Consider the following 25839-nt stretch of genomic DNA (forward strand, 5'->3'; position numbering starts at 1 on the left):
CAGAGGTGTTATGTAGAAAGAATTGGCAAGATTTAGATATAGCCTGGATGTGAAAATCTATAGGGAGGTCCAAATCAAAGATGATGTGTCAGTTATGGGACTGAGTTACAGGCAGGAGCATGTTGTTGTCCTCAGTTATTGAAAAGCAGGTAGCTGTGAAGGCTTGGGGAAGGTAGGGGAGGGGAGAGAGGATTAGGAGCTCTGTGTGAGCCACCTTGAACTTGACCTGATGGCTAGACATCCACAAGGAGATGATGTCAGACACAGCTGAGATGGTAGCTTGGACAGAAGGAGACAGGTCTGGAGTAGAGAGGTATATCCCTTGTTAACTGCTGGCAAGTGACTTTTTTCCGCATGACCATGTTAACAGGTCACCGGCCTTCCACGAGGCCTGAGCATGGAAGGCGTTGAAGTACACCCCGCTGGCTGACACCCTGAGAGCCCAGGGCTACGAGGTCCAGATACATGACCTGATCGTGGGAGCCCTGGGCTCGTGGGATCCCCACAACGAGCTGGTACTGACAGCGTGCGGAGTCGGTCGATGCTATGCCCGGCTCATGAGACAGCTCATGGTGTCCAACACCATCAGATGGCCCAGAGACATCTATACGGAACACATCACAGGACACAGTCAATACCACGTTGAGTAATTAAGACCGCCACTCAGGGAAATAACCCACTTACTTCCCTGACAAACTAAGGGACGCACCCCACCCATGTACTTATTCGCTACACTGATACTGACTTGGACTCTTCATACATTCCATGGGTGGTGTACCCGAGCCCACTTATCCACTGACGCTTTAAAAACTCCCGCACCCCAATCTGGGTCTATGCTGGTTATGTGATATGTATGTATCTCGTGATCCTCATCACCGATACCTCTAATCCCTCATAACTCAAGCCTGACCCCGGATGTACAGTACCTTCCCTCTTAACTTGTGTATATTTCATTTTAAACATTAACTTTAATAAAAAATTTATATCTAATTTACAACTTCCTAAATAAAATAACTCTTAGTGTGCTGTTTTCAGATGTCAGCTTTCCCAAGCTTTACTACCCATGATTCCTTTCTTGCAATTCTGTATTTCTGCTTGGCAATCTGGACTTCTCTAAAACCACATTTTGACAATCTTAATCATTTTATCTAAATAAAATAATTAATATTATTAAGACTTTTTTATTTTCTAAATTTGTGTACACGGAGCTCTCAATCTGCAAGAACCATGTGTGAAAAGTGTGCTAGAGATTTACAGGAAAAGCACATTTCTAAAGCACCTCAGAAGGGAGATTAAGATCATATGTAAGATTTATTTCTTTAGGGGTATAATGTTTTCTATAACGTCAGATTTAAGAGTTAGCTTTTTGATGCTAGTAAAATACAGTAACAAACAAGGAGAGAACACCAAGATGTGGGAGAGCAAGCAAATCCAGATCTAAATAGCGCGATAATCAGGCACAGTTTAAAGGTCTATACCAGGGGTTGGCAACCTTTCAGAAGTGGTGTGCTGAGTCTTCATTTATTCACTTTAATTTAAGGTTTCGTGTGCCGGTAATACATTTTAATGTTTTTTAGAAGGTCTCTCTCTATAAGTCTATATATTATATAACTAAACTATTGTTGTATTGTAAAATAAACAAGGTTTTAAAAATGTTTAAGAAGCTTAATTTAAAATTAAATTAAAATGTTGATCTTACGCCGCCGGCCTGCTCAGCCCGCTGCTGGTCTGGGGTTCTGTTCACCAAGGCCTGCAGCGGGCTGAGTGGGGCCTGCGGCCGGGACCCCGGCTGGCAAGGGTCCAGCAGCCAGAACCCCAGATCGGCAGTGGGCTGAGCGGCTCAACCCACTGCCACTCAGGAGTTCCATCCGCCGGTTCCTGCCAGCCGGGATCCCGGCTGCCGGACCCGCTCAACCCGCTGACAGTCTGGGGTCCCGGCCCTGCCCACATACAGTGGGTACCTACCTTCTCCCTGGTTCTGGCCCATTCTCTTCCTCTCTCTGCACTGAGCTGAGGGTGAGAGTGCACTGAGTACAGGGCTGGGGGTGAAGGGTCTGGCCAGGAGCTAGAATGAGGGAGGGGGCTCAGGGTTGGGGCAGGAGGTTTGGGTGTGTGGCACTTACCTGGGCAGCTCCCATTTGGTGCCAGGGATGCAAGTGGGAATATGGGGGGAGGAGTGCAGGAGCTCCCGTTTGCTGCTCAGGGTGGGGGTGGGGATGTGGGGGGTGCAAAAGTCAGGATGTGGGGATGCATGGGGTTTGGGGGGGCTGGGTATGTGGGGGGGTGCAAGAGTCAGGGCAGAGGGTGGGGGGGCTGGGGATGTGTGTGGGTGCCAGAGTTAGGGCTGGGGTCGTGGGGGGGGGGGGTGAAGGAGTCAAGCAGAGGGCTGGGTGTGTATGAGGGGGGTACAGGGCTCAGGGCAAGGGCCTGGGGAGTGTGCGGGGCACAGGGCTCAGGGCACGGGCCTGGGGTGTGTGCGGGGCTGCGGGGCTCGGGGCTGGGTATGTGTGAGGGGGGGGTCAGGGCAGAGGGCTGGGGTGTGTGTGAGGGGGGGGTCAGGGGAGGGTGCTGGAGGGGATATGCCCCTATTCCACCCCCCCTTCCCCAAGGCCCTGCCCCCGCTTCTTCTCTGCCTCCGCCAGGAGCAGTGAGCACACTGACTCTGCTCCTTCCTGACCCCCTGCCTCGCAAGGGCCATCAGCTGATCGGCTGGCAGGGACGGAGGGACGGAGAGGCGGAGGAGGGGCAGGAACCCAGCACACTACGGGAAGAGACAGGGGAGCCGGCAGGACCAAGCTTCTGCCCCCTGGCCCTTGCCCCCTGACCCCGTGGGGGGAGGTACGGGGGGCGGAGGGCGGAGAAGAGCGGTTCGGGCTGGGCTGGGCAGTTTTTTTAATGGCACACTGCTGCCTGCTGGGACTCCGGCAGGCAGCAGCGTGCTATTAATAATCAGCTCGCCGTCTTTGGCACGCGTGCCATAGGTTGTCGACCCCTGGTCTATACCGTTAAGCACATCAGAAATGCATTCTTGCTATATAAAAAAGGCCTGATTTGGTGTAACTCATAAGTAACATCACTGTAGTCAGTAGAGTAACACCAGTTGAAGAGAAAAGAGGATCTCTCCTAAAATATACAACTAACATACCACTGCTGATAGTAGTCAGTGAAAGAAGGAGAGTATAGATCACAGTGCTGCAGAAGCCTGCCTAGCAAAGTGGTCACAGTATGAGCAGCATTACATCAAGCAGACTTGTAAATTGAAACACTGAAGGCGGGAGTTCAGAGATGTAGCCTAGATCTAGGCCAGATCAATGTGCGATAAAACCTCTGCACCTTCAGAGCTCAGACAAACTAGCAGTTCCCAAATATGTCTGCTAAAGAACAAATAAGTGGAAGTTTATCTACCGCAAAATAAAGCTAGCCCCTGCAATGTCACCTTAGCAAGTGAGACCTATGGAAATCTGTTGCATAAGTGTCAGTTGCATACAAGAAAACTTCCTAACTGCTGCTTGCTGATTTAATGCTAAGCACTTCCTTTCAAGGTTTTGTCTTGTCTTAGTTTTAGAACACATAACTATAGATTTTAGTACAATTTAAGATGCCGGTCAGTCTGTACTCAAGTTCTCCAGCAACACCCATGGTGAAAATAGCAAAAGGACTATGCAAAATTACCAGTATTGGTCCAAATTCTGAATTAGAAACAAATGCAAATACTCAATGGAATTAATACATATTTCCTTTGCAAAAATGTATTTTGGATGAAATTTCCTACTATTCCCCTGCATTCCATCCATGATGCCCAGATGATTAACTGAAAAAATACTTGTTAAAACAAGGTTTACTAAAATCACAATAAATAAAACATTGATAAGATTCCAACACAGGAAGACCACAGAGCCAAACAGTCCATGAGACTGTCACACTAGCTGACCTAAGCCACTGAGGGACTTCAAGGCAAGCAAGATACTGAAATCAATGGCATAAAAAGTCCTGGGGAAGTTTTCATTCTTCTTCTTTTGGGAGTGTGGGCGTTGTGCTTCCTTGCCAGGGAGTGTTTAGACGTCAGATAAACTTACACAAAAAAGCAGGTGAGAAAACTGGGTATGAGGTTGCAAAATTTCAAACCATTTTAATCAGGATTCAGATGCACTGGCAAAATTGTGTGGGATGCCTGAACTGGAACAGCAGATATTACAGGCTTCTAAAATACACCTTACTTCCACTTTGCAGTTGCTATTCCTACAATTTTACACGTACAATCTCAGTCCTGACTCTCAGTGTTCCACCTAGTCCAGTCTTGTGAGGATATCCAGCTCTGTGCATTAAAACACAGTTGTTTGCTGGTGGAGTGGTTAGACTAGAACAATAGCACCATCTTTTAGTTATATATCTGTACAGTACTTAGCACGTGGAGCTGAAAGCTCTAGGCACAGCTGCAAAATAAATAAGAGTGATCCAGAATTGAAGTGGTAATGGCATCACTGTGGATCCCTGGACAGGAAGAAAAAGAGTGTGGCAGATCAGGATTTAAGTGCATTACATAGATTCACATATGGGAATCTTAAACGACACCTACGGTTATCATCACTTCAGCCGATTAAATGACACTATATAGAGATTTAAAAACCCTAATAACTGATACCAGATCTATTTAAACTGAATTTTTCCCTTTTTAATATCAAATAGGCTCCAAGACTTTTTTCCATGAAGAAAATTGCTGATTTTTCCAGTGTCACACTGCTTTCTCTGAATTGTTAAGCCTCTGGAGACTAAACATTTCAATTGGTGCAGTTATTCTGTTATCTTCCAAAGTACTGTATTTCACAAGTTTTAGCAAGGTATGTAGACATATACCTATTTTTGCATAACAGCCACTAGAGTTTTAGTAACATACACAAGAATTGGTATCATCCAAATAAACAGAAATTCACCACTGTCTATTTTGCAGTGTATGTGACTGACACTCAGCAGACTCTAAGTTTATCACATGGGCAAGGTAGACAAAGATATGTTTCTTCTGTCCTGAAAGAGAAGCTCAATCATTACTGTCTCTCTACAGGAAATCCAAGCTTTCTCTCCTCCCTCTTTTGACACTTTTCCTCTCAACAAAACCCGATCTCTGTGAAGTCTTCTATCTAGATGACAGTAAAATTAACCTAATTTTGTAACATATAATACCCACATTTCAAAGAGAACATTTTATTTCAAGTGAACTGGATATTGGCAGTCTATAGGTCTACTGCCACATTTAAGACAAATAAGCTCTGCTCCAAAGAAATTCATGTCATTCTTCTGAAGAATTATACATGCATACCATCTGTCATCCAATGATCTCAAGTCACTGTACAAATATTAATAATTGAAAGAAGAAAGCAACGTCACACAGGGTTCACACAGCATCTTAAATTCATGGGCCGAATCCTCTTTTGGCTTTTTGCATACCTTATACTTTTTAAGATTCTATTTATAATAATTTGATGTTGACCAGAGGGGGGGAAATGTACATGTTTTCTCAACATGCAGTTTGATTTTAGGACAGTTACATCATGGTTCATAACAGAATTTAGACTGTACAAGTAATTTGGCCAATCAGGATATAGCTGACTTCAGTTCTTTTGCATATTATCTTGTCATCTCTAGGCTGGACTAATATAATCTGCTCTGAGGCAGCTCTTAACCAAGCCTTCAGAAACAGCACCTGAGTTTGTTGAGCCACTATCAGCAAGTAACACTTGTTTGTGTGATCTACTAGCAACCATTTAAGTTCCAGCTGCCAAACAAGTTGCTAGTGATCTTTTCAGCTCAACATGGTTTGGGACCCACTTAAACCATCTCCAACCCCTTTTCCATTCAATCAGTTGAGGTGCACTGAAGCAGAACCTCAGTTTTACAAACTCTAATCTTACCAACAACCAGTTATACAAACCATTTTTCCTAACCTCCCTCCCAAAAAACCATGATGAAAATTATGTCAGTGAAGAACATTCTGACTCCTTCAATGCTTTGGAAATCACTTTCTACTGGTCAAAAGGACAAGAAAGTGATGTTGTGCACTAGACCACATCTTATGTACCATACCTAGTGTCATTTTGAGATATTAAATGTTATGAACTTTTTGATTTTATACATTCCTCAATGCCCAATTATTTCATAAAATAGGCATTCTAATGTATAGTACTGTCAATGGCAGGAACTTGGCTTCCCATGGTAATAATAAGGGCAGTTCACTACAGGGCTCCTACCTCTGAAAATCACTCCTTGTAGTTTTCCATCAAAGCCTCAGCTTGGCAAGCTTCAGTTCTGCTGCAGGGCTTTTTTTTTTTTTTTTTCACTCTAATTTTTAACGGAATAATAATGGGTTGTTTTAGTTAATGACTATTTCAGGCTAGAAGGGACATATGGAGAGCTGACTATTTTTTAATCATTTTGACTTTATTAATTATTATTGTACAGTACCTACACACTTCTGTTATACTAAAAATGCCATATAAGACATCCAAAACACATATTTTTATTACTTAAAGAAATATATTTAGTTTTAATGATATCACAACTATACAATATTACCTGTGGGTGATGCTATAATCATATAGGTTTTAAATTCCATACACACATTTGTATATTACACAAACATGCAATGGTCACACTCCAAAAGTTTCTTCCATTTTGAGAGAGATTATCCATTCCAGGAACATTCCTCATTTTTAGACTAGGAAACATTTTGAAGTATGACCTCTGTAGATTACACAAAAGCACATACACACACTCAGAGTTCTACTGTGTAAAAGTGGAATATTGCAGGGCTGAATCAGGCCCATTTATTTTATAAGATGATTGTTAGATATTTTAAAATTTGGTTTCTTTCGAGTTGGGACCCAACCCCACAAATGTCAAAATTCTCCATGAATGAAAATGGCATTTCAGTTCCGGGGCATTGGACTGAAACGCTGCCCCAGAGCCACAGACCCTGAAAGCCTTGGAGTCCTGACTCAGAGGCAGTCCTACCTGCGTTTCCTTTGCAACTTAGCTGAAGTTGAGCCATCTTCATGCAATGTTTCAATTTCAACAAATTAGCAAATTCCAACAAAAAAAGTGGTTTGTCTGGATTTTTCTGACCAGCTCTAGCATTTATCTCACAGCAACTCTGTGAGATGGGGAAATATTATTATCCCTATTTTACAGGTGCAGAACTGAGACACAAGGCAACTATGGGGTTTGTTGAAGATCACACATGTAGTCTGTACCAGAGCCATGAGCTGAGCCCAGGTCTCTCAAGTCTAAACTAGTGCTCTAAGCACTGGATCATCGTTCCATTCAACTTAAATTGACATCAGTTTGACTACTCATGTAAGTGCCTTCCAATTTAAGGGTTGAATAATCTAGTCCTAAATGGCAGAAACAAAAGCAGAAATGTATGTAGAGAGATTTCAGTAATAATTTTCATCTTCTGTTTCTGGCCACTTTCTTGAAATTAATAGTAATACAAAATCATCCTGGAATTTTCGGCCTGGTCTATAAGAAAAGCATGATCTTTCCCATGGTTTGCAATGAGAAACAACTAGCCTTAACTATATGCCTGTAAATGTCAACCTTGTCAGTTACCCCTGTCTAAATCCAGAATGGAAAATGATGGAATGACATGGAATTAAAACATAACTGAGATTATAATCCTGTCCATAGAGTATGTTTTGTGCCTATATCTATATGCAGTTATGTTTCCAATCAAGTGGTACTAAATGCTATGGTAATTAGAGGAACTAAATATGTTTCACATAACTCCAGAGAAGGGAACATGCATATGTAGGGCTTGCCTGTTGGCATATAGTCCTTGCAGCTGTCCTTGACACTGAATAAATGATTTTCCACTAAAAGTGAATAGATGATGCAATCTGTTTAGTTTATGCATTTATTACAACCAAGGTGACATCTATTATTTTATTTGTTCATTAAAATAATTTGGTTTACCTTTTATGGCATAGTCATTAATAACTTTCAAACCCATTGTGCTAATCAGACAATGTGGTTAAAAGCAAGTCTGATGGCACACAGATAATTCTTCAAGCTTTGGTGATACTTTAAATAGCAATCATGACTCAAGAAGATTCATCATGGTAGGAAATGTTAGAGAGGAAGAAAAACTGTCATACTTTATTCTGAAATGGAGAATTTACTGCCTTGGTCCCTGACAGATGCTGTGTAATAGGGAACAGCAAATAATCTTTCTCTTGACATTTCCAAAGAGGTAAAAGGAACCTGTCGGGGTGTTTTTCAATATTTTTTCCCCTCATTATAATAAGATCATAGAATCTTGAAACTGAAATCTGTTTCCCCACAGAAATTATTTTTCCTCCATGGTGGGCGCACATCAGTTTATTATTGCAGAGTTCTTTATGAGTGCTGAGCTACTGGAATTAATTCCTCACCCACACACCACCCCCATTCTGTAGGGTTTTCAATAAATTATGGCGCTTTAGTAGAAACTCCACAGTTAAGGTTGTGAGACACTTTCTGTTACAAGGCTGATTATAACATCCCTTTTAACACTCTAAGATTTTGCATAGGTGTAAAAGAGAAAAAGCTGGAGACGGGACTCTTGTAGAATTTACAACTTACCATGTATGCCATGATATTTTATTTGTGAGATCAATGGATTCTCCAAACATCAAAAGAATGACACTGCTGCATATGTGCAGGAGTGAAGAAGTCTCAGGAAAGTAGTTAATTATTGAAAATATGCTGATCCATTTAGGACTCGCAAAGAGGGGTGCATTTTGAAAACATGGCCTCTGTGTTCACACATACAAATGGCATATAAACAGATCCTCCAAAGGGTTCCGCAGCACAGACTGACACCTGCATGTACCATTATACATATGAGCAATAGTTTATGTAGAAATATGTGTATAAATTAGTATGGACCCTTAGACAATTTGTCCCAGAATATACAAAGAATTTCTAATAAAAATATAACTGCCATATGTTTAGGACACACAACCATTTCAATGAATGGTGACACTCTTATCTATACCTGGCTATACAATCTTATTTTAAAATTTAGAGTTAGAAAATTTTGCTATAGAAACTTATTGAACATCACAAGAAAATATTGACTTTTAAAAAATCAGTTGCAAAACTCAAACAAACCAGTGCCCTGCTTCGTATCAAGATAAACATGCAAGCCAGTTGTTATGAAGTTTACTCAATAGCGTAATTAGCTTTTTTATTAAAATTTCTTCCTACATTTTAAGACATAATTTCCCCCATAAATAAGGCACTTTATGGAATTTTCAATTCTAGTTTTCTAAGTCACATACTGAATAACATCTAGGTGCCTTATGGGGAAAATTACAGCTAAAAGTGTAATGGATATTTGTTATGGTCACAGGGTAATATCCTAGAGTTCCCATTGGGTCTCTATATGTATGGTATAAATAGTAGTAAATCTTTTTCCAATTTGGTCTACCATGACACACAGTTTTTTTAAGAGGCTAAGGGAAAATTAAACCAAATGTAAATATACAAGAATTGGATTTTGTCCAGGACATTGGTCTATTACCCCATTTTCTTTGAAAAAGTGCCATTGGATCTTTAAAGACCACAACCAGCAAGAATCTCAGTTTTATATCTCATCTGAAAGACAGTGTAGTAACATAGATTAACCTGAATTACTACATCCAAGTATATGTTTATGAACTGCTCAGATGGGAGATAGGCATCTGTTTTACAGCTAAACCAAGGCAATTTGGTTAGGTATTTTTCATATGAGTAAAACTGATTCAATTACTGTAGTAACTACCCGAGATAATTCCCTGCAATATATTACATATGATGACTTTGCTCTATTCTTATGGATGCAGCCATCTGATGATTCAGACCCCTGAACAATATAGGTCATTTGCTAATGAACAGCAATGAATGTGAGAATGGTCAGATTTCCTCCAAAAGTAACAGTTAGAAATAAAGCATTTTATCTGACTTCACCAGTGAACCTTCAATCAATAACAAGTGAATCACAGAAGTAGCAAAAGTGACTTCTACAATCTGCCTGAAAGTGCAAAGGGAAACAAAAAGACTGGTTTATGAAGCAAATGCTATTTCAAGAAAATCAAGTTTTCAGAAAAAGACTTGGAATGACATAAATGAATACCCAGTGGTAAATGTTATCGTTCTGAATAGTGTGTTTCTTGTGAATTACAGCATATGCACGAAATATTAGCTCTGCCTGCATTCCAGTCAGCATGGGAAATAAGTGTACAGCTTACTTAAAAAAAGTAATAAAATATCATAAATAATAACACTACTTTGTACATACACAGCATCTTCCTGCCAAGGATGACGATGATTATAACAACATCAAAGCTCTTTACAAACGTTAATTAAGGGCTTGTTCACATGAACAATTAGACTGTGGCAAGCTTGGGTGTGACTCCATTCTGCTAATTGTCCATGTGCACCCTGCTGATGCAGGTTAAATTTGTTACAGAGCTTTGATCTAGTCCCCTTTGAAACAGGACTAACTCAATGTGCATTAACGAACAGTTCACATGTGTCAGCAGGACACACAGAGATAGTTAGATCATGACAGGCTAGTGCAGGATACGTAGCTTTACATCCCATCTTGCTACAGTCTAATTGCTCTTGTACACAAGCCTTAAGCCTAATAACACCCCTGTGAGGGTAGTTAATTGATATTATGCTCCTTTTATACATGCACAAAGAGGCACAGATAGGTTAACTGCCAAAGACTACAGAAGAAAACTACAAATCCAAAAGCTTGTCTCATTCACCAACAGAAGTTGGTCTAATAAAAGCTATTACCTCACATACCTTGTCTTTCTAATATCCTGGGACCAACACGGCTATAGCAACAATACAAACGAGACTACAGAGTGAATCAGTGATTTTCTGGGACTATAACCCTGGAATCCAGGCTCCCTGTTCTTTGCCCTCAACACTAGAATTCACCCACATGCCCAGGCATTAGAGATAGTAAGCGCCTTGCATGCCTTCCCTTCCCCCTATGTTGAGATTTTCATTAATAAAAATAGATAATTTAGATCTATTCCAGATAGGGGGACCAGACAACAAGTGTGAAAAACTGGGATGGGGGTGGAGGGTAATAGGAGCCTATACAAGAAAAAGACCCCAAAATTGGGACTGTCCCTATAAAATCGAGACATCTGGTCACCCTAATTCCAGTTTTCCTGCATGGTTTGCAGGATGGGGAGCAAAGCAAACCCTATCCTGCCTCCTTCCACTTCCTCCCATGCATGAGCACCAAGATGGATGGAGTTCCTTGCATGGATTCTAGGGTAAGGGGACCAGACTATGCTGAGAAAGCAACACACACTTCCATACTCTCTGCATGGAGGATCCCCTAGACCTAGGGATGTAATCCGGTTCTTTATACTTAAAATTATCAATAACACCACTTTGCTCTTTCATCAGGAGAGCTCAAAACACTGTACAAAGGAGCTCAGTATCATTATCCCCATGTTACAGCTTGGAGAAATCAGTCACAGAGAGATGAAGTGATTTGCCCAAAGTCACACAGCAGGCCAGGGGCAGGGCCCAGATTAGAACCCAAGGCCCTACACAATAAACTTACATCAGTAGAACTCCATCACTCAAGGGTGTGAAAAATCCACACCCTGGAGTGACACAGATATACCGACATAACCCCCGGTGCAGACAGAGCTATATTGATGGGAGGACTTCTCCTGTCGACATAGCTACCACCGCTCACGGTAGCCTCTTCACTAAAGCATTACAGCGGCGCAGCAGCACTGGTGCTGCTGCAGCATTTTAAGTGTAATCTCAGCCCACTGTTTTATCCATTAGGCCACAAATGGAACTGAACAGAATACTGGTTTTAATACAGCACTGTTAAATAAAAATATTGATGCTGAATAAGCAAAGAGAAAAAAATATATTTTTAAACGGGGAAAAAAAGGTCTTGTAAATGAGTGTCTCTGAGCTCAGAATAAGAAAGTTAGTGCATGAGGTTCAAGTAACAGAGTGTAATAGCAGCTAACTTTGGTGTTAAGTTCAAACCAGCCATCCTTAAAGGTACTTAAAAAAATGGAGGTAGGGGGTGTGGAGAATATTTCTCCTACAAGTACAGGTTGCCAGTTATAATGAAAACATCAAAACACATGAAGCACTTTGAAGAAAAAAGGCTACTAGACTCACTCCGGCTGGTCCATAGGGTCTACCTGAATTCGGCATGCCAATTTATCTCATTTCACCACCTTTCTCTGCATCCACATTTCTCTCCTGCTCAAATTTTCCTTGCTTTAAAAACTCATCAGCAGAGGTTCTGCTCATAGACACACCTTGCTTCAATGGCTATAATTTTTGCTTTTTGATTGATTTGGCCATTTCTTACTTTTTATATAATGATCCTTGAACCTAAAATTGCATTTGCTTTCCTCTCTCAATTCATATCAAGCCAATTTTCCTTTGGATGTGGTAAAACTTTCAGGCTGGGGTTTTAAAACGAGTATAAAAGAATTAGGCACTTAAATACCATTGAAATCCAGTGGGAATTGGGAGCCTAACTTACTTAGGCTCTGTTGAAAATCTCAACCTTAAGTTCTAAAATGCATTCACGAGGTCATCACAGCCTCCTCTTTTCCAGTGAAATATGTCCCACATTCTCAGTCTTCCTTTAGGATGTACAGGAAACAGGAAAGACCCAATTGATTACCATCTAAAGCAGGGGAAGCTGTACTGAGTATGGTACTAAAGCTAAGGTACTAGTGCCTTATACACAAGGTTTGCAGGAATGTTTATTAAATATGTATCAATCAAAATATCCACTTCTTCATAAGATTTTTAAACTGGGGAGTTTTTATTTATTGTTTTGGCAAAAAGAAACAGAGCATTTCCTGTCATTTCAGTCTGGCAAATCTAGAGGCAAATCGAGATATCATGCCAAGTAAGTCACGTAGGCTTGTATCCTCCACCCCCATAAAAATATCCAGGGGGGTGGACATTGGGCAAGGAAGGAGAAAACTGTGAGGATTCTCTCACTCCATGTTCCCTGAAATAGTTCATTTTTATGGCAGAGTACAGTATAACCTAAGAGTTATGAACACCAGAGTTACGAACTAACCAGTCAATCACACCTCATTTGGAACCAGATGTACACAATCAGGCAGCAATAGACCAAGAAAAAAAAAAAGAAGCAAATACAGTATAGTACTGTGTTAAACGTAAACTACTAAAAAAATTAAGGGAAACAGCATTTTTCTTCTGCACAGTAAAGTTTCAAAGCTTATTAAGTCAATGTTCAGATGTAAACTTTTGAAAGAACAACCATAACTTTTTGTTCAGAGTTACGAGCATTTCAGAGTTACGAACAACCTTCATTCCTGAGGTATTTATAATCTGAGGTTCTACTATACATTTCTGAAGTTTCCAGATGATACCAAGCTGGGAGGGGTTGAAAGTGCTTTGGAGGATAGCATCAAAATTCAGAATGATCTGGACAAACTGGAGAAATGGTCTGTAGTAAATAGGATGAAATTCAATAAGGACAAATGCAAAGTACTCCACTTAGGAAGGAACAATCAGTTGCACACATACAAAATGGGAAATGACTGCCTAGGAAGGAGTACTGCGGAAGGAATCTGGGGGTCATAGTGGATCACAAGCTAAATATGAATCAATAGTGTAACACTGTTGCAAAAAAAGCAAACATCCTTCTGGGATGTATCAGCAGGAGTGTTGTAAGCAAGATACGAGAAGTAATTCTTCCGCTCTACTCCGTGCTGATTAGATCTCAACTGGAGTATTGTATCCAGTTCTGGGTGCCACATTTCAGGAAGAATGTGGACAAATTGGAGCCAATCCAGAGAAGAGCGATAAAAATTATTAAAGGTCTAAAAAACATGACCTATGAGGGAAGATAGAAAAAATTGGGTTTTGTTTAGTCTGGAGAAGAGAAGACTGAGGGGAAACATGATAACAGTTTACAAGTACATAAAAGATTGTTACAAGAAGGAGAGAGAAATATTGTTCTCTTTAACATCTGAGGATAGGACAATAACCAAGGGGCTTACATTGCAGCAAGGGTAGTTTAGGTTGGACATTAGGAAAACTTCCTGTCAGGGTGGCTAAGCACAGGAATAAATTTCCCAGGGAGGTTGTGAAATCTCTGTCATTGGAGATTTTTAAGAGCAGGTTAGATAAACACCTGTCAGGGATGGTCTAGATAATATGTAGTCCTGCCATGAGTGCAGGGTACTGGACTAGATGATCTCTCGAGGTCCCTTCCAGTCCTATGATTCTATGATTCTTTGTGTGGGGGCAAGGTGGGAATTTTATCTTCACCATCCCTGTGGAACTATTTTGTCTGCAAAAGCCACAGATCCCAGGGCAGCCCAGAGAAGCTTAAGTCCATCTACAAAAAGGTTTTGTGTCTTCCTGCCAGGGCTGATTGACCTTATGTTCTTTTCCCATGATTCCATCTCAACCATTCTACCACGGAATCCCTAGCTGGAAACTACCCCTAGAAGACTAAGTAGCAAGGGCCCAATATAAAGTGGCAGCCATAGTGCAAACTCATGCTGCATTAACTTTTCACTGGCTTTCCCACTAGGTAGGAACAGTCTATGTGTGTCCTGTCACCTCTCCTGAGTGCCTAACATGAGGGCTCTCTGTGGGGTCCAGGCCCAGGAGAGGGGCAGGGCCATAGAGGAAGCTGACTGTCACTTCATATGGGATGAAGAAGATCTATAGAGAGGGGACCCTCCATACCTCTCCAACAGGGTGACACCCCATAGTTATATGGAGACAGCTGAAGTTCAACCAGAATTGGCTTCTCACTCAAGTAATTCAAAAGGAGAAGAGCTTGAATTTTCAAGCCATTGAAAATATTTTTGAACTGTAACAGATTTTTGTGCAATAATAAAGAAGTGGGCGATGAATATGAAAATCTAATAGAAATCAAGAAAGGAGTGAAACAAATGTCACCAACTTTATTCAACATTTACAGCAAGTGTTTGATTAAATTAATTGAAGAAACCTTAGAAGGTATTAAGATAAAAGGAAAATAGATTAATCACATTCACTATGCAGATTGAAAAGAAGGTCTGATGAAGTTAGTGGAGATTTTATGTGAATATGGTAAAGAATATGGTCTTAAGTGAAATGTGGACAAGACAAAAATTATTGTGTTATTCAAGGTTCCTGGGAAAACATGCAAGATTCCAGCGAATGACACAGCCATTCAGTAAATGAGAAATTATTGCTACTTAAGAAGCATTATTACAGAAGACGGAAGACTGGATAACGAAGACAGCACCAGAATAGCAAGAGTGAAAGAGACATTCTGGAAGAATAAAAATCTGACGAGAAGGGACATAAATTTGAAGGCTAAATTCTGATTCTTAAAAACTTACATCTGGTCTGCGTTAAAATTACTGCTGTGAAACATGGACATTCCAACAATTGATAATAAAGAAACTGCAATTCTTCAACTTATGGTGTTGGTAGAAGAATTCTGAAAATGGCATGGATAGTCAGAGTAGCCAATGAAAAATTTGGGGGGGGGATATTGATAATTGGAACTCAGCAAACACTTGTCAGAGATCTTACAAAAGGAAAGATTTGATTTGCAAGGTACATTTTAACAAGTTCAGTGGGTGATGCATGTTTATGAGCACCTGAAGGGAAAGTTGATAGCAGAAAAACATGAGGTAGAAAAAGAAGATCTTGGATGGACAATGTGGTATCCTGGGTGGATCAAAAGGTATCCATAAAGAGATTAGCAGAAGATCGTACAGAATGGGCTACCATGGTTGCAAACCTCCAGTAATAGAAATGTCACATAAGAATAAGAATAAAAAAAAAAAGAGAGAAAGAATCAAAATAACAGACTCGTGCAGATACTACAGTACTTATGCTGTGAAAAATATCACTTCCTCCCAAGGATTTCCAGTCAGATACTCTTTCTTTACTATTTCCAAACATTAAACTAAAAGGTAAATACATGTTTTCAGAATCTTTTCCTGCTCAAAGAGGTATGTTGCAATAAGCAGCTCTCCACAGAATTCCTCTCTTTCAGAAATATATCTTCTTACATTCTTTGCACTGGATACCATTGTTCATTAACAATCAAGGTGTTTGAGTAGACTTAAGCCCTCCTCCATCTAACTGTTTTGTCCCAAATTATTACGTGATCCTCTCACTTTAATATAAATTATAAACTTGGAAATCTTTCATCTAAACAAATCAGGAGATCAAACATGAAGCCTTGTTGTATCCTATTTGTACATCATCATCTTTCCCCAGTACAATTAGTCAGATAATATTTCCTTTCTTGTCTTAGAGTCACTTCTGAATAACCTTATCTGGTCATTTTAAGGGTGCATGAATTTCACCTGAGTTAAGCCAGTTTGTTCTGCTCCAATTTACTGTAGGAACTCTTGCGTGTATGCTGGCAGAAACTGGTGTAAATAATAATAAAAATAATCATTTATACTTACACAGTGATTTCCATCCAAAGATCTGAAAGTTATTCTCAACAGGGATAAGCACTGTAATGCCAGTTTTAGAGAGAGAGAAGCTGAGGCATAAAGTTAAGTGACTTGCTCAAGGTCACTGAAGAAATCTGTAGCGGAGACAGTAATGGAACCAGGTCTCCTAACCCAGTTTTGTGCTCTGCTCAACAGCCATTTTTGCCTCCCAAAGTGACCTTAATTTTCCATTGCGAAATGGAATAATTTCAAAAGGAAGACAGCTGGGGACTTGGAGAGTATTCCTTCTTTCAAGTAGAACAACTGTGGAACATGCAGTAAAGTGGACAAAAAAGTAACTGTTTCCTACCACTTGAATACAGAGATGGTTCACACCCTGATCTAAATTCTTCAGAGACAGTTCCTGGCAAAGCAGGAAGTTTAATATCTAATCCTGGAGCCATATAAATTGAAATGATTTTTTTCCTGTTATCGTTTAATGACCATTTCAAGACATAGGCTCCCTCTGCAAATCCCTACTGACTTTCTGAAAATCAGACTCCTTTAAGGTATCTAATCCAAAATTAGAGGAGAATGTTTGAAAATCTGGATGGATAAACACAAAATGTTATTGCTGAGCCAGACAAACTTCAGACAACTTCTGGCCATTTCTGTTTCAAAGAAGCATTAATATTTGTTAAGTAAGACTGTAGATGTGTACCTTTATTCATTTGTCCATTAGAGGAATTCAGGGAGATGAAATTTGGATTAGTAAAACAAACAGACAAATAAAAAACTAAAATTTTGCAAACTTTGAGCCACTATGAAATTCTGTCTCTTTACTCACTTCTGCTTTTTCAGACAAATAGTTTATTCACCAAAAAGTGCAGTTTTGGATTGACTGAAACTATTTGCAAATTTGATCTGATTGATTCCGGTGGGGAAAAACTTTTCCCAGGCCAGCAAACCATGTGTATACATCTGTCCTCTTTATCACCTTGTAATGTTCTATCTGCCTGATTCAGAAGAGGAATTTGAATCCACATCTCCTACCTCCCAGGCGAGTGCATTAATTTCATCAGGCTATAGAGCCATTCTTAGTCCTCTCTTTGGCAAGGTGGAAGAACTCCATCAGGAGAGATTGAGAGAAGCCCACCCAAAATAATCCATAGTATGGTGATTGGGCTGTTTATCTGGGACAGGGGAGATCTGAGTTCAAGTCCTTACTGCAGAGTGGGGATTCAAACCTGGATTTCCACTTCCCAGTCATATGTTTTAGCCACTGGGCTAAAGGTAGACATGCTCACAGCCAGTTTGCTGGCCCAAAACAGACTTTCCCTGTTTGTTGACAAATTCCAAATATTTTTTGAACGGAACCAAATATTTTTTCTGATTTTTTGGTTTGCTGTCCCAACTGAAAAAAAAAATCAGTTAATTGCCCAGCTCTGCTCTGCATAGTATAAGAAATGCCATGGTAATATGAATTATTTAAAAACAATATTTTAATGGAAACCCCCTTGTATACTTATTATGTGGGCATTTTTCAGCTTCTGTTCCAGTCAAAACCAAAGCAAATCAACTGTTCCTATTTATGTGCTAGCCTTAATTTACAGTTCTCCATCTGTATGAACATTTCCTATTAAGCTTTCTCATCCTATGGCAGCATATATTAATGATCATTTTTACCAGTCCTATCTCCCATCTCATTCCAAAGTGTGTCTGCTCCACTAGCCAGTTTTGATATGTCATTTCTCTCTTCAAATAGAACATCATCCTCTCACATTACTATACCTACTCCAGTTTTCCAGCTTCTTAGAGAGACTGTACTTTCAAAAGGCTTTATATGTTCTGGTAATTTAATATGCCAGTTAGTTTCCTGATTAGGACAAGTCTCAGTTATGCCAATTATATTATAATTCACCTTAAAATCTTCACTATTATGCTCGCCACATCAGTATAGAATATATTAAGGAATACTGCACATTTGAGAACAATTTGCAGACCTCCCTTCTGATGGTATAAAAGTGTTATCTTTCAAGGTTTAAGTATATGAGAAATTAGAATATATTATTTCTGTAATAAGTGACTTTTGTACTGTGAGCAAAAGCACTTCTTCCATTCTTTCTAAAAGGATAGCATTTCCCCCCAGATAAGCAGGATCTCTCTCTTTTTCAGGGGGAAAAAAAACTGAATCTTTACCCTCCGCACATCTTTGCCAAATGTTTCACTATAGCTGGTGCCCAGTATTTCAAATTGGACATAGGGGTTGGAGCCGTCTTCTCTAAATTCCATAACGCCAGTGAGCCCAGTTATATGGCCCTAAGGAAACAATGTTAAAGATATTAGAATACAATTTTTATAAAGCACCTTTCATGCTCCAGGTATCCTAACATGCCTTGCAAATGCTTGCAATTAAATTAATGTGGCAGGCTTGATATGCTCTGCAATAGCTCACACATAGCCTTAGACAAAATATACTACCTTACTGAGAAAGAGACTGTTAGCCAAGACACATCTACCGCTCGTTTTGAAACATGCCTTGGGATCTTTAACTTATACAAGGACAGCCACCAGTAAAAAGCAGACAGAACCTTAGCTGAATCTGAAACTATAACACTTATAACATGATTGAGTTTGCCTAGATTCTGGTGTGCAACACAAAGCCACCACTTTTTGGCCCAGAAAAAATAGAGCTACCGAGTCAGGCTGACAACAATGTATTTTCAATGTTATTAAAACTTCAGTGAACAAAGCTCATGCCAGTTTAACAGTGGCATAACTAAAAAATTATTTAACCTTGCTTTAAATTCTTAATGAAACAGTGGTGTCATTAGAGTTGGTTGGAACATTTTCACCAAAATGAAATTTCACCAACACATGATGTTTCAATGAACATTCTGTCAGAAAGTGGTGTGTGTCTGGGGCACAGTGAGAAAGAGTGCATATGAATTGGACTCAGGAGTTACTCCAGATTTACAGTAGTGTGAAATCAGAATCAAGATATTAGATTATACAATGCACCATTTTTCCTCTTGTTTCCTAAGAGCCAACCATGTTAGCAGCTTTGCTAAGGAATGTCTACTCTGGTCGACTCTGACAACTACTTAAGGTTTCATCTATTTGGTGAAATGCATAAAGCTATATGACTACTCATCATTATGTGACTTATACAAAACATAGCCATGACATCACCAGTTGTAGAGGACACACCTTCATGACCACACAGTTTCATTAATAACAACTTAAAATCAAGGTTAAATCATTTTTGAGAAGATCATCTGAAAGAAAAATCAGAGCACTTTGGTTCCTTTGTAGTTTTTATTGCACATTGGGCTGCCAACCTTGTCCACTCTTACCTTCTTAATAGTCTCCAACATGGATCGACCTCCATTCCAAGGTTTGGTGGACTTCCTCATGCAGTTCAAGCTTGCCATGCTGTGCCATTTCCTGTCCTCCAGCTTTCTATGGAAGGCATTGGCCAACATGAGCACACTGTCATATAGATAGAGGTTAGAAACCTGCAAACAATGAAAAGAGTAAAACAGAAATTGTAGTCTTGAAGATCTCCTCAAAAGAAAAAAACCTTTAAAAATAAAACACAGGAGGACTTGTAAAGATTAATATGGAGCTTTTCACTTAAAGTGCACCAGTTCAAATACACTAGGTTGGTAAAAAGAACAGGAGTACTTGTGGCACCTTAGAGACCACTTCATCGGATGTAGCCCATGAAAGCTTATGCTCAAATAAATTTGTTAGTCTCTAAGGTGCCACAAGTACTCCTGTTCTTTTTGCAGATACAGACTAACAAGGCTGCTACTCTGAAACCTAGGTTGGTAGTGATTATAGCCGCATCAGTAAAATAGTCACTCATTGGTACCTTGCCAGTCATTTTAGCAGGGAGACCAAGGAGTGAATGGAATTACCCTGTCATCTTCTATGCTCACTCTACCAGACCTCTCTGCAGCTTTTTACGCAGTAGAGCACAAGGTACTGCTAATAAACCTACCAGGCATAAATGGAGTAGATAGAGCAGCATTACTATGACTCCAATCATTTCTCTCTAGCATAACCCTGAGAGTGGTGATGTGTAACTGCTCCTGGTCCTCTTTCCTGAAGAGGAAGCTTGCAGGGTCCCGCAGGGTCCTTAATATCCTTCCTTTTTTATATGAGAGTATTTGAAGAGACAGTGAGATGACAGTGGTTCCACTACCAATCATATGCTGATAATAGCCAAATGAGTACATCATTCTCCACCGATATAACCATTACCACTACTAAGATGTCATAATGACAACAACACATACAGCATACACCTTCTTGATGTACAGCAGCTGGCTCAAATTCAACCCAGGCAAGACTGAATTGATACAGGTTGAAAAAATAGCTAGATACTGTGCCATGTCTTCCACTGAAAGTATACAGCCCCCATTCGTCAAAATTGTGCAAAGCCTCAGTGATCTTGTTTGATTCCTCGCTGAGGTGGGATGATCAGGTAGCATCAGCAATGAAAAGTGTCTTTCCCCTGCAGCTCATTAAGAAATATCACCCCTTTCTGCTGGATAAAGACCTGGCCACAAGATCCACGCATTTATCACCTCCAGATTTAATTTCTGTAATTCACTGTATCGGAAACATGGAAACAGTGAAATGCACACCATGCAGCTGCCCACTTCCTCCAAAGTTCAGGCCACTATGAGCACGGTGAACGCGGCTGGAGGACTCAGGAGGAGCACCGGGCAGCCGCGCAGCCGGCCGGAGAGAAGCGGCGCTTTGAAGGTGAAACCACAGCTTCTCTTCAGCTGCACAGCTGCCCCTGCTCCTCCTGAGTCCTCCGCCCACGTTCACAGGGCCGCACTCTGAAAGGGACTTTGGGGGGGATTGGATAGGGGGTGGGGCTCCAGGGGGACTGTCAGGGGGCAAGGGTGTTGATAGGGGTCGGGGCAGTCCGGGAGCAGGGGGGGTTGGATAAGGGGTGGGGTTCCCAGGGGGTGGTTAGGGGCAGGGGGTCCCAGGAGGGGGTGGTCAGGAGACAAGGAGCAGGGGGGAGTTGGATGGGTTGGAGGTTCTGAGGGGGGGCAGTCAGGGGGCGGGAAGTAGGACGAGGCGGATAGGGTTAGGGTTTGGGGAGGCACAGCCTTCCCTACCCGGCCCTCCATACAGTTTTGGAACCCTGATGTGGCCCTCAGGCCAAAACGTTTGCCCACCCGTGGTCTAGATAATACTTAGCCCTGCCTTGAGTGCAGGAAACAGAAGTAGAAGACCTCATAAGAACTTAAGTATGGCCATACTGGGTCAGACTAAAGGTCCATCCAGCTCACTATCCTGGCTACCAATAGTGGCCAATGCCAGGTGCCCCAGAGGGAGTGAACCTAACAGGTTTAAGAATCAAGAATTCAAGAATCAAGTGATCTCTCTCCTGCCATCCATCTCCACCCTTTGACAAACAGATGCAAGGGACACCATTCCTTACCCATCCTGGCTAATAGCCATTAATGGACTTAACCTCCATGAATTTATCCAGTTCTCTTTTAAACCCTGTTATAGTCCTAGCCTTCACAACCTCCTCAGGCAAGGAGTTCCACAGGTTAACTGTGCGCTGTGTGAAGAAGAACTTCCTTTTATTTGTTTTAAACCTGCGACAATTAATTTCATTTGAGGGCCCCTACTTCTTATATTATGGGAACAAGTAAATAACTTTTCCTTATTCAGTTTCTACACACCACTCATGATTTTATATACCTCTATCATATCCCCCCTTAGTCTCCTCTTTTTCAAAATGAAAAGTCCTAATCTCTTTAATCTCTCCTCATATGGGACCCGTTCCAAACCCCTAATCATTTTAGTTGCCCGTCTCTGAACCTTTTCTAATGCCAGTATATCTTTTTTTGAGATGAGAAGACCACATCTGTATCTCTTGAGGTCCCTTCCAGTCCTACGATTCTATGATCTTCAAAGCAATAAATGGATCAGGTTCCCTAATATAGGAGGCCCCAGAAGAGATTAAACAAACAGAATCAGATCAGCTTGAAGAGGGCTGAAAACCTTCCTATTTGATAGAGCTATTTTGCCACAGCCAGAATAACACTAAAGAAAATAATTTAAAATAAAAGTGTTAAAATATAAGCAGATACTCCCTAAAAAGTGGATATACTTCTGATATGCCAATAGATGTTATTGCCTTCTCTAATTCCTATGAAGTACATAGCTCTATATAAATGTTAATCTTAATTAGCCGTATATTTAATTAACATATCCTATCACTGCAGACAACATAGTATTTTCATAATGAACTAATATTTCCACAAAATCCAGGACTAAATCAAATGTGAATTAAACAGGCATAAAGCTGAACACTACCAAAAAGGCCTATCCACACATTTTAAAAAAGACATCTCTTAGGTGGTAAGGAAAAGAAAAATGCAAAAAGAGGGATGCCCATTTATAGAGTGAAGAGTAGGGCTGATTAATCATGAAAAGGGATTTTAATGTTGAAAACATACAGCACGTGAGAGATACTTTCTTAGGTAAAAAGCTCTTCCATTTTACACTATCACTAAATAAAATCTTTCCCTTCCCCAATAGCTACACATAGTTCATGTTCATTATTTTACCCTTCTACTACTGTCTGATTATCATGCTCCTTGAAATAGCTTACAAAAAATAGCCCCTTGCCAGATTTCTTCTTTTTTTTTTCTTCAATAGCAAATGTTTAAAGAGTTAATGAGAATGGTCCCAGTGACACTGCCTTTGGTTTGGTTAAGTATCTGCTGCTTCTGCTCAGCTGTGTATCTCCTTATACTGTAGATGGTTATTTTATTTGTAAACTGTTTGGAAACTAAGCGAGTCCTGTTATTCAACAGGATGGTCTTCCTCTTCTGTTTTGAACTGGTTTCCACAAAAAAAGTACTGCTCATTTATAAATAGATTTCCCACGCATAAGAAAAAGTGCAATTTCTTACATGCCAAAGTGAGAGAGATCCTCTAAGTTCTCCATTGAAGTTCATTTTACACCCACACGTTGTACCTGACAACTCATTTTAAAGTCTCCTTGGAACAGCCACAGAGTGGAAATGTACTGTATTTCCTCAGTTCTGTACGGTTCTGCTCCAGCTGTGGAAAATCACTGCCTCGTTCTCAAAAATTGTTTTTCTAGTTCTAGTTAAGAGCTTGAGGGTAGAATTCATGCTGTATCTGTCACATCTTCTATGTTCACTGTATTCCTTCTCTATGTATTGTACTATTTCGGAAGAATTCAAACGTATGTATAATGTACTATGCACTTCAGAGAATTTTTATTTTGAAGATCCTTCCTACTAGACACCTTCCACTTGAAAGAAACGTGTATCTTCCTCTGCATAAGATTCTGAATTACAGCCCTGTCCAGAGAAATGCCACCTTGTGTGGTCTTTTGGATCATCTCTCTCCCATTTCCCCACTTTAACTTGTGCTCCTTTCCCCACCCTCACCCCTCCCATCTATCCAGCTGTTGTATTTCATTTCAATTGAATTGTAACCATCTCTTGGTTACATGTTTGTACAGTGGCCAGCACAACAGGGCCCTATCCTCTGGCGGCTACCAAAATACAAACATTAAACAATAACAATTACAGATGTGTAATTTTATATCCCTCATGTGCCATGCACACCCCTAATCTCTATGGTCAAGACTCTATTTGGAGTCTGACAATGCTACGTCTAAATTAGCAATTATTACTAAGGCCATGTCTACACTACAGACTTATGTCAGCATAAATATGTCACTCAGGGGTTTGAAAAATCTACACCCTTGAGCAATGTAGTTATACTGATGTAACCCCTGGTGTAGGCAGTGCTATGTCGATGGGAGAGCTTCTCCAGTCAACAGAGCTATTGCCTCTCGTGGAGGTGGATTAACTACATCGACAAGAGAAGCGCTTCCATCGGCATAGTAACGTCTTCAGTGAGCCCTGGTTTACACTACAGGGATAGGTCGAATTTAGCCGCGTTAGGTCGATTTTACAATGAATGCGTTCCGTCGACCTAAAGGGCTCTTAAAATCGATTTCTGTACTCCTCCCTGGCGAGGGAGTAGCGCTAAAATCTACCTTGCTGGGTCAAATTTGGGGTAGGGCGGACGCAAATCGACGTTATTGGCCTCCGGGAGCTATCCTATAGTCCTCCAATGTGACTGCTCTGGACAGTACTTTCAACTCCGATGCACTAGCCACGTACACAGGAAAAGCCCTGGGAACTTTTGAATTTCATTTCCTGTTCAGTCAGCGTGGCGAGCTCAGCAGCACAGGTGACCATGCAGTCCCCCCCAAAATCACAAACGAGCTCCCGCATGGAGCGAATGGGAGACACTGGATCTGATTGCTGTATGGGGAGAAGAATCTGTGCAGGCAGAACTCTGATCAAAAAGAATAAATGCTAATATATATGCCAAAATCACACAGGGCATGATGGACAGAGGCTACAACAGGGACACACAGCAGTGTTGCGTGAAAGTCAAGAAGCTCAGGCAAGCCTACCAAAAGACAAAGGAGGCAAATGGCCATTCTGGGTCAGAGCCCCATACATGCCGCTTCTATGATCAGCTGCATGGTATTCTAGGGGGGACGCTACCACTACCCCACCACTGTCCGTGGACACCTGCAAGGGGGGAATCTCACGCAACACGGAGGAGGATTTTGTGGATGAGGAAGAGGAGGAGGAGGAGAATGTGCAGCAGGCAAGTGGTGAATCCATTCTCCCTGGCAGCCAGGACCTTTTCATCACCCTGGAGCCAATACCATCCCAAGGCGGGATCCCTGACCCTGACGGCAGAGAAGGCCCCTCTGGTGAGTGCGCATTTGTAACTACAGTACAGGGTTTAAAAGCAATAGTGTTTATTGTTTGATTTGCCCTGAAGACTTGGGATGCATTCGTTGCCCAACCTGCTTAACAAGCAGGTGCTTGGGGCGGCCAAGGGAGAGGGGCGGCACCTGCGGCAATTCGGGAGCGGCAGGTCCCTCACTCCCTCTAGGAGCGAAGGACCTGCCACTGAACTGCCGCCGCCGATCGCGGCTTTTTTTTTTTTTTTCCCAATTGCCGCCGCTGATCTCAATTGCGATCGTGGCTTTTTTTTTTTTTTTTTTTTTTTTTGCTTGGGGCGGCAGAAATGCTGGAGCCGGCCCTGCATTCGTGGCCAGTACAGCTACTAGAAAAGTGTGTTAACATGTCTGGGGATGGAGCGGGAATCCTCCAGGGACATCTCCATGAAGCTCTCCTGGAGGTACTCTGAAAGCCTTTGCAGAAGGTTTCTGGGGAGGTCTGCCTTATTTCATCCTCCACGGTAGGACACTTTACCACCCAAGCCAGAAGCAAGTAGTTGGAAATCATTGCAGCACAAAGCATGG

General features: G+C 41.1%; 1 protein-coding gene across 1 annotated transcript in view; it reads right to left on the minus strand.

The window, feature by feature from the left end:
- The window catches only part of GRID1 (glutamate ionotropic receptor delta type subunit 1), an 827754-nt gene that overhangs the window by 142440 nt on the left and 659475 nt on the right, over window positions 1-25839 (minus strand). The window contains exons 7-8 of the mRNA XM_065407849.1: window positions 19820-19981; window positions 18663-18782 (exon numbers count right to left, since the gene is read on the minus strand). Coding sequence (XP_065263921.1) covers window positions 18663-18782; window positions 19820-19981 — 282 coding nt within the window. The remainder of the gene's footprint in view (window positions 1-18662; window positions 18783-19819; window positions 19982-25839) is intronic.

The sequence above is a fragment of the Emys orbicularis genome, chromosome 7 (assembly GCF_028017835.1).
Source record: "Emys orbicularis isolate rEmyOrb1 chromosome 7, rEmyOrb1.hap1, whole genome shotgun sequence".
Taxonomy (NCBI): Eukaryota; Metazoa; Chordata; order Testudines; family Emydidae; genus Emys; species Emys orbicularis.